Below are 10,052 nucleotides of genomic sequence, written 5' to 3'. Positions count from 1 at the left end.
GACAGTGACCCGGGGCCAGGATCGAACCCGGGTCCTCAGCGCTATAGGCAGCAGTGTTACCAGTGTGCCACCGTGCTGCTTGGAAGGTTTTTTATTTTTATTTGGGGCATCATGGTCGGCACAGACTTGGTGGACCAAAGGGCCAGTTCCTCTGCTGTATTCTTTGTTCTTTGTTCACCATCTGCACTGGCAAAGTCCGAACCCGGATCCCCAGAGCATTATCCTGTGTTTCTGGTTTACTGGTCCAGTGACAATATCACAATGTCACCACCTCCCCAATTTCCTTTGATCCCTTTTTAAACAATGGAACCACATTTGCATTTCTCCAATCCTCTGGTACCTCCCTTGTATCTAGTGAGGATTGAAATCATCCTCAGAGCATCTGCTATCTCCTTCCTGACCACCTTCAGTATCCTCGGAAACAATCCATCTGCCCCTGGCAGCTTATCAACTTTCAAGGATTTCAACCTTCGAGTACTTCCTCTCTCTTTATGATTATCCTGTTCGATATCTTAGTGTTCCTCCTGGACTACTATATCTTCATCATCCATTTCCTTTGTCAACATGGAGGCAAAATATTAATTTAAAACCCTTCCCACAGCCTCTGCATCTACACACATGTTTCCCTCTTCATCTCTGATCGATCCCACTTTTTCCTTAATGAACCTTTTACGTTTAACCTTTTATGTTGGCAATATATTGGCTCAGAATATAAAAACAGACAGTAAAAGTTTTTACAAATATATAAGACAAAAAAGAGTGGCTAAGGTAAATATTGGTCCTTTAGAGGATGAGAAGGGAGTTTTAATAATGGGAAATGAGGAAATGGCTGAGGAACTGAACAGGTTTTTTGGGTCGGTCTTCACAGTGGAAGACACAAATAACATGCCAGTGACTGATAGAAATGAGGCTATGACAGGTGAGGACCTTGAGACGATTGTTATCACTAAGGAGCGGAGTGATGGGCAAGCTAATGGGGCTAAAGGTAGACAAGTCTCCTGGCCCTGATGGAATGCATCCAGAGTGCTAAAAGAGATGGCTAGGGAAATTGCAGATGCACTGGTGATAATTTACCGAAATTCACTAGACTCTGGGGTGGTCCCGGTGGATGGAAATTAGCAAACGTGACGCCACTGTTTAAAAAAGGAGGTAGGCAGAAAGCAGGAAATTATAGGCCAGTGAGTTTAACTTCGGTAATAGGGAAGATGCTGGAATCTATCATCAAGGAAGAAATTGCGAGGCATCTGGATAGAAATTGTCCCATTGGCAGACGCAGCATGGGTCGTAAAAGGCAGGTCGTGCCTAACTAATTTAGTGGAATTTTTGAGGACATTACCAGTGCAGTAGATAACGGGGAGCCGATGGATGTGGTATATCTGGATTTCCAGAAAGCCTTTGACAAGGTGCCACACAAAAGGTTGCTGCATAGATAAAGATGCATGGCATTAAGGGTAAAGTAGTAGCATGGATAGAGGATTGGTTAATTAATAGAACAAAGAGTTGGGATAAATGGGTGTTTCTCTGGTTGGCAATCAGTAGCTAGTGGTGTCCCTCAGGGATCCGTGTTGGGCCCACAATTGTTCACAATTTACATTGATGATTTGGAGTTGGGGACCAAGGGCAATGTGTCCAAGTTTGCAGATGATACTAAGATGAGTGGTAAAGCGAAAAGTGCAGAGGATACTGGAAGTCTGCAGAGGGATTTGGATAGGTTAAGTGAATGGGCTCGGGTCTGGCAGATGGAATACAATGTTGACAAATGTGAGGTTATCCATTTTGGTAGGAATAACAGCAAACGGGATTATTATTTAAACGATAAATATTAAAGCATGCCGCTGTTCAGAGAGACTTGGGTGTGCTAGTGCATGAGTCACAGAAGGTTGGTTTACAAGTGCAACAGGTGATTAAGAAGGCAAATGGAATTTTGTCCTTCATTGCTAGAGGGATGGAGTTTAAGACTAGGGAGGTTATGTTGCAATTGTATAAGGTGTTGTGCGGCCACACCTGGAGTATTGTGTTCAGTTTTGGTCTCCTTACTTGAGAAAGGACGTACTGGCGCTGGAGGGTGTGCAGAGGAGATTCACTAGGTTAATCCCAGAGCTGAAGGGTTGGATTATGAGGAGAGGTTGAGTAGACTGGGACTGTACTCGTTGGAATTTAGAAGGATGAGGGGGGATCTATCTTTGGGTTTCTTTTAACTTTACATGGTAATCTTTTTTTATGCCCTCTCTTTGATTTCCTTATTTCCTTTTTAACTTTGTCCTTGTACTTCCTATACTTGTCTAGACTATCTTCAGTGCTTAGTCCTTTATGCCAATCATACGCAATTTCTTTTTCTGTTTGATCTTCCCCTGTATTCCTCTAGACAACCAGGGGTCTAGGTTTGACAGTACCTCTCATATTCTTGGAGTGGCCATGTCTACTTTGCACCTTTAGGATCGCCCCTTTTAGTGCTTCTCACTGGTTTTCCACAGATTTATTCTCTAGCAGTGCTGGCCCGTCCACCTCAGCTAAGTCCCTTCTCATTTCTACAAAATTTGCCTTCCCCAGTTAAAATTTTTTACTCCTACTTTACTTCTGTCCTTGTCCATGGTAATACAGAACCTAACTGAATTGTGATCACTAGCCCCGATATTGTCGCCAACTGTAACTTAACCCATTTGTTCCCCAAGACGAGATCTAGAATTGCATCTCCTCTTGTTGTGTTTGTCACTAATTGGGTGAAAACATTTTCCGAGACACACTGCATAAATCTTTCTCCCTCAGTTCCCCTTATATTGTTTGATTCCCAGTTGATATTGAGATAGTTAAAGTCTCCTACTATTATTGCCCTCTTGCTCTTACAAGCAGAAATTTGCCTGCATATTTTCTCTTCTATCTCGGCACCAATTGCACTCGGGGTGTCTCAGGCGTGAGGAGCACTCTTGTCTGAACTGAATCCCGTTTGGTTGGAATTCCTCATTGGTGCCTGACCCCAAAACCTCCCTAAGGAACCTTGGCTCCACAACTGGAGCACATTCCTGGAAATCCCGCTCATGCCATTCAGGTCTGCACGCCTGCGTTTCCTGTACGGGCTGCTGCTGCACACCCTCCCCGTTCTCGTCTCGTTGGTCCAAACAGGCTGCGGCATTCCATTCCCTACTACTGCCTGGTCCAGGCGGGGCCCCCCGTGCGGGAACCCTCCCTTTAACCCTCGGGGATTTGGTGCCGAGACTGGGGCCTCACGGTAGCATGGTGGTTAGCATCAATGCTTCACAGCTCCAGGGTCCCAGGTTCGATTCCCGGCTGGGTCACTGTCTGTGTGGAGTTTGCATGTCCTCCCTGTGCGTGCGTGGGTTTCCTCCGGGTGCTCCGGTTTCCTCCCACAGTCCAAAGATGTGCGGGTTAGGTGGATTGGCCATGCTAAATTGCCCGTAGTGTAAGGTTAATGGGGGGATTGTTGGGTTATGGGTATACGGGTTACGTGGGTTTAAAGTAGGGTGATCATTGTTCGGCACAACATCGAGGGCCGAAGGGCCTGTTCTGTGCTGTACTGTTCTATGTTCTATCTCACTGTTGCATGTGGCAGATCCGTGCTGTGGATGGTTACGTTGATTCATAGACTCCTAGGCTCCTTAGAACTTCTGCAGTCTAATGAAACTCCTCCAGACTGCAGCCAGAGGGAGCTTATCCTCAATTTCTGGCTGTACTTCAACCTCATGTCCCCGATTTTGGCCATCTGTGTGGAGGGGAGCAGGCATATCAAGAGAATAGCTCTTGGGACAGCTCGTGGGCATGGCCAAGGGGGGTATCAACAGGTTGAGAGAGCGGGCAGTAGAGGGGAGCCATTTAGCCTGACTAAAATAAAAGCAAATTACTGTGGATGCTGGAATCTGAAACCAAAGAGAAAATGCTGGAAAATCTCAGCCTGACTGCCTATCTCTCTTCAACAGCTACATACACGCCGCGTCCCCCCTCAGGTGGGGGAATGTGTTCTCTGCCGGCAAACCTCAGCCTTCCGTGAGTGATGGACCGAGGTCGGGGGGGGAATCGGGATGAGGGAGGGGGGGGCAGTTGATGGAGAGCATCTGCTTTCTGTTTCAAGTTGCTTATTAGTGGTGCATCATTCAGAGGGGGGCCCTGAATACCTACTTCTAATTGACCAAAGGTCTTTGGTTAAAGGAGGTGGCATTGTGATACTGTACAATAGCAACATAATAATAATAATCTTTATTGTCACAAGTAGGCTTACATTAACATTGCAATGAAGTTACTGTGAAAAGCCCCTGGTCGTCACATTTCGGCACCTGTTCGGGTTCACAGAGGGAGAATTCAGAATGTCCAAATTACCTAACAGCACGTATTTCGGGAATTGTGGGAGGAAACCAGAGCACCCGGAGGAAACCCATGCACACATAGGGAGAATGTGCAGACTCCACACAGACAGTGACTCAAGCAGGGAATCGATCCCGGGTGCCTGGCGCTGTGAAGTAGCAATGCTAACCACTGTGTTACCGTGCCGCCCTTAAAGGTCTTGTTGTGATACTCTGTCCTGATTGAAGCCAGTGATTCACTCCTACCTGATACCCCATCCCAAACCTGTGTCACAACTATGCAGTGTGTGGTTGACACTCATTGAGGGTTTACATAGGTTTATCTATAGGTTTTATTGTTTTATATAGGAGGATTGACCACCCGGATGATGTCGGCTGATCTTTCCCGACTCAATGTTCCTGCAGCAATTAGGAATTAGCAGAGCCAGAGGATTGGCAGCTGCTTGGGTGGAACAGTTTTTGGAAAGGTGGACACAAACCTGACCTGTTTTGGTCCCTCCTAGATTCTCTAGGTTTTGGTTTTCAGTAAAGTGCAGAGAACTCAACAAGCTTTTATAAGCTGATTTCCTGGGCTGAGGTGTCAATGCAAGGTTACAGCCTGATCATATAACATAGATTTGAAATGATCAAATCTGACAGGTTGGGCTTGATTTACACCAAGTCACGGTGACTTGTGGGCGGGTCCAGATTCTGGGATCCCAACCGCATTCCATTGATTTCTGATTTTCAGGACTGTCATTTAATGGTGTGGGCTGGTTTGGATGGTGACACACACTCTGGACTCCTGACCTGGCTGGCTGCATAGCAGAGATAGGCTTGTCATACTCATGGAGTCCGGCCAGCATTTTAAAGAATCGTGGTTCACAGCATCTCAGAGAAGGTGCATGAAGAAACCCATTTGAAATGTAAGTTCAAAATATACTCCTCAAGTCTACAATTACAAGGTGTGCTCGCGCCACACACCCTATAGGTGTATGGGTGTCTCACCCACTGTCCCAGAGTGTGAAAGGACAGCGTGTAACCGACTGTCCCAGAGTGTGAAAGGACAATGTGTGACTCACTGTCCCAGAGTGTGAAAGAACAGTGTGTGACCCACTGTCCCAGAGTGTGAAAGGACAGTGTCCGATCCCACTGTCCCAGAGTGTGAAAGAACAGTGTGTGACCCACTGTCCCAGAGTGTGAAAGGACAGTGTGTGACTCACTGTCCCAGAGTGTGAAAGAACACTGCATGACCCACTGTCCCAGAGTGTGAAAGGACAGTGTGTGACTCACTGTCCCAGAGTGTGAAAGAACACTGCATGACCCACTGTCACAGAGTGTGAAAAGACATTGTGTGACCCAGTGTCCCAGAGTATGAAAGGACAGCGTGTAACCCACTGTCCCAGTGTGTGAAAGGAAAGTGTGTGACCCAGTGTCCCAGAGTGTGAAAGGAAAGTGTGTGACCCAGTGTCCCAGAATGTGAAAGGACAGTGTGTGACCCACTGTCCCAGTGTGTGAAAGGAAAGTGTGTGACCCAGTGTCCCAGAATGTGAAAGGACAGTGTGTGACCCACTGTCCCAGTATGTGAAAGGAAAGTGTGTGACCCAGTGTCCCAGAATGTGAAAGGACAGTGTGTGACCCACTGTCCCAGTATGTGAAAGGAAAGTGTGTGACCCAGTGTCCCAGAGTGTGAAAGGACAGTGTGTGACCCAGTGTCCCAGAGTGTGAAAGGACAGTGTGTGACCCACTGTCCCAGAATGTGAAAGGAGACTCTCTTGCCCACTGTCCCAGTGTGTGAAAGGACATTGTGTGACTCGCTGGCCCAGAGAGGGATTGGACACTGTCTGGCCCAGTCTGCCAGAGTGAGAAAGGACAGTGTGTGACCCACTGTCCCAGAGTGTGAAAGGACAATGTGTGACTACCATCCCTGTGTGTGTAAGGACAGTGTGTGAGCCACTGTCCCAGAGTGTGAAAGGACTGTGGGTGACCCACTGTCCCAGACTGTGAAAGGACAGTCTGTGATCCACTGTCCCAGAGTGTGAAAGGACACAGTCTGATCCCATTGTCCCAGAGTGTGAAAGGACACAGTCTGATCCCATTGTCCCAGAGTGTGAAAGGACACAGTCTGATCCCATTGTCCCAGAGTGTGAAAGGAGACTCTCTGGCCCACTGTCCCAGAGTGTGAAAGGACAGTGTGTGACTCACTGTCCCAGAGTGTGAAAGGAGACTCTCTGGCCCACTGTCCCAGAGTGTTAAAGGACAGTGTGTGACTCACAGTCCCAGAGTATGAAAGGACAGTGTGTGAACCACTGTACTCAATCCCAGAATGTGTCCACTTGCTCCAGGCTTAGCTTAATTATGTGCACAATGCCCCCCCCCCCCCCCCCCCCACTCCGTTCATTCTCTCCCCACCCACCTGTCCGCTCACTTACCTGTTGTTCTTTTGACATCAGGAGAGTGAGGAGTTCCCTTCTGAGGGGGTGCAGACTTAGGTGGGGTCCTGGCGCCGATATTTCCTGGCATTCTGAGGCCCGATGGGGCTTGTGATCCTGGAATCCTCCTTGTTTCTGGCACCTGTATGAAATGACTGGGCTGTTAGTTTGATTTGAAGTCTGACAGTGAAGACACTTTCTGGCTATTTACAAAGAACCCATTTGTTTCTCTTGACTCCTCCGGCCAAATGTTCTTTCTTTAAGGATAACGAACAGCAGGTTTACCAATGGCTCGCTCTGTCTGGAGATTTAAATTGGGTAAATTGGATGAAGGTCAATGGCCTTTTCATATTGCTTGTCACACCACCAACAGCAGTATTTTTATGAAGCAAGTTAACCCTATTCCTCAGAAGTGACACTCTGGGGAAAGTGGGAGCAGGAGATGGTCTTGGTGTTAAGAGTCCAGTCCTGATCCGAACATTGTCTGCAATATCTGAAATGCACCTTGAAACATGACTTAAACCTTGATTTATTCCTAACGACAACAGCAGTTCAACCAAGAAGAATTCTGCCTGGGATAGAGCAGCATTTCCCGCTTCGATGTCTCTCTGATTGCTTTGGGGTATAGTGGGGGTGGGGATGTGGGTGATGGATTTGATGGGTAGGAACTGCAGTGATAGCAGCTGAAGGGGATTGGGGATGGAAAGCGAGGGGCATTTGGTGAGAAGGGGAATGAAGTGATGGGTATGATGAGGGTGTTCGATAGAGGGGGTTAATGGGGTTGGTTTGATGGGGAAATTGGGAACAGTCATACGGTTGGGTATGGATGGGCAGGTTGGAGGTGTGATGGGAGATGGAATGGGGCAGTTTGATGGGGAGAGTTGATTGGGTTGGGTTGGGTGGCTTTGATGAAGAGTGATATTAAAAAGTATAGAATGGGGTTGCTGTGATGGAAGGGTGCAGCGGAGAGATGCAATGCTTTTTCTCTTGTTTCAAAACATTACGGGGTAACAGGAAACCAAGAAATTTGAAATCGGGAAGAAAACATTCAAGAGGCATCACTGAACAGCAAATCGCTCATGGGCATTGCTGAGGAAATGACTGGCTTGGTAAAATGGATGCCTTGAAACATTTTCATTTGCTCCAGAGAATGGACACAAATGAATTGAATATGAAGCAAATAATCTGGGCTGTAACATTTGTGTTTAATTATCAGAAACTCTCAGGGTGTGACCCTTACCTTTGCTCCTGTACCATCTTGGCCTGTGGTGGATTGAGGTCTTTTGGGGGTGGAGACAAGGCTGGAAGATTTGTTGCTACGGGCAGATGTAGGCCTCTTGGGAGTAGTAGAGGCCTGAGGCCTTGCTTTAGAGATTTTTGTAGGTGTGAAGCTCTTTACATGAAAATAAAATTCAAAATGACAGCACAAAATATGAATTCCATAAACCAAATAAAATTATGCTTAAAATAACATTAAAAAACAAAACAAGAAATGAAATGTTTGGGTGCCGGTAGAATTCTGGTGTGGCCAGGATGCTGAGCAGCTTGTTTTGTTCTATGACTCTCACCTTACTCTTGTTCTCAGGACAGGCTGCCTGAGATTTGATTCCTTCTTCGCCTGCAACAGGCCGCTGAGCTAAAAACAGGGAACAGAACAAAATGGGTCTCTTTTCAAATCGGGAATTAAAATGATCCGGCTGAAGGTGGTACTGCGAGAAAGGCAGATAGCAGCAGGAACCGTCATAAAGAAACACTTCCTGCCTATAAACCCCACACACTGAGCTTGGCCCCACTGACTCCAAAGGACATTGAGCCTTGGTAGCGACTGATAATATGAGTACCCATCTGATGCGGAAATCTGTTGACACTCAGTTATTAAACTGGTTGCTTCAATAACCATTCATTTTGTGGATATTAGGATTTCACATTGCCACAAACAGGGGTAACACATTCCCTCGGGAATTGTAACATGCTGAGACTAACCTAATTAGCCTCTTTGTTTAGATATAGCTCATAATAACCCTCAAGGTTAGTTTCCCTTCCCGCAGATGGGTTAAACGCAGGTCAAACACTGTTTGGGGAGGATCAAGGGAGAAATGAGAGGAAATCAGCTTTTGGACATTCATATTATCATTAATAACTGGGATTAGCAGCGACCCAGCTGCTTCTGGGAATATTGTGATGTCTGTATATTCCATCCCTGTGTATGTTGTATCCCCTGTATACCTTCCAAAGCTCTCACAATTCTCAAAATGTTCCCTTTGATTGGAAAATTGCACATGTCACTCCTTTAAGCAGGCGAAGGATGAAAACCCAGAATTATAACTCCGTGAACCTAACATCTGTTGTCATGAAATGGTGAGAGACTGAACACCTTTTAAAATGTTCAGTTGATCAGTGGAATCCAACATGGGTTAGTCATGCCTGACAAATTTGATTGAATTATTTTTGAAGAGGTTTTGAGGATGCGAGCTGAGGGTGTTTATCGATGAACTCGCAGAAGACATAAGTTTCTCACTGGAGACTCTGAAAATAAATTATTGACCTAGTTAGGAAACTGACTGAGTGGCAGGGACAGGGAATAGGGGGAACAAAAAGGCTTTCTGGCACAATATACCCAATGGTGTCTCAGAAGGACCTCTGTGGAGGTTTCAACTGTATTTATTCATGACTCAGATGATGGGATAAAACCTCAGATAGAAATTTGCGATGGCACAAAAAATTAAGCAGTGAAGAAACAAGCAATCAAATGCTGCTATTTATATCTAGAAGAGAAGAACACAAAAAGGATGAAGTCATATTCCAGCTATACAGAGATCTGGGGCGGGATTCTCCTGTACCCGGCGAGGTGGGGGGGTCCCGGCGGGACGGAGTGGCGTGAACCACTCCGGCATCGGGCCGCCCCAAAGGTGCGGAATCCTCCGCACCTTCAGGGGCTAGGCCCGCCCCAGAGTGGTTGGCTCCCCGCTGGCCGGCAGGATAGGGGTTGGCGCCACACCAACCGGCGGCGAAGGGCCTCCCGCGACCCCCCAGGAACTCCGGAGCCCGCCCACGCCGCCAGGTCCCGCCGGTAAGGGACCTACTCTAATTTACGCCGGCGGGACCAGCTACAGACGGGTGGGACTTCAGCCCATCGCGGGCCGGAGAATTCAGGTGGCCCTGGCGCCCATTGAGTAGTGCCAGAGCCCGCCATTCTCCAAGGCGGGCGGCGCGACTCACACCGGGCCGGTTTTTGGAGGGGCGGGAGAATTGGGAGGACGGTGGAATTCACGCCGACCCCTGGTGATTCTCCCACCTGGTGGGGGGTCGGAGAATCCCGCCCCTGGTT

At 47.4% G+C, this 10,052-nt stretch overlaps 1 protein-coding gene across 5 annotated transcripts in view; it reads right to left on the bottom strand.

Moving 5' to 3' along the window:
* Nucleotides 1–10,052, bottom strand: part of maptb (microtubule-associated protein tau b) — a 149,502-nt gene that overhangs the window by 65,158 nt on the left and 74,292 nt on the right. For 4 of the 5 annotated variants that reach the window (XM_038778829.1, XM_038778826.1, XM_038778827.1 and 1 more), the window contains 3 exons: nt 8,293–8,360; nt 7,965–8,117; nt 6,725–6,866 (listed from right to left, as the gene is read on the bottom strand). In XM_038778829.1, coding sequence (XP_038634757.1) covers nt 6,725–6,866; nt 7,965–8,117; nt 8,293–8,360 — 363 coding nt within the window. The remainder of the gene's footprint in view (nt 1–6,724; nt 6,867–7,964; nt 8,118–8,292; nt 8,361–10,052) is intronic. The other variant, XM_038778830.1, reaches the window with a different exon arrangement.

The sequence above is a fragment of the Scyliorhinus canicula genome, chromosome 19, assembly GCF_902713615.1.
Source record: "Scyliorhinus canicula chromosome 19, sScyCan1.1, whole genome shotgun sequence".
Lineage (NCBI taxonomy): Eukaryota > Metazoa > Chordata > Chondrichthyes > Carcharhiniformes > Scyliorhinidae > Scyliorhinus > Scyliorhinus canicula.
The sequence above is the reverse complement of the archived record's forward strand: the minus strand, read 5'-3'. Positions and strand labels throughout refer to the sequence as shown.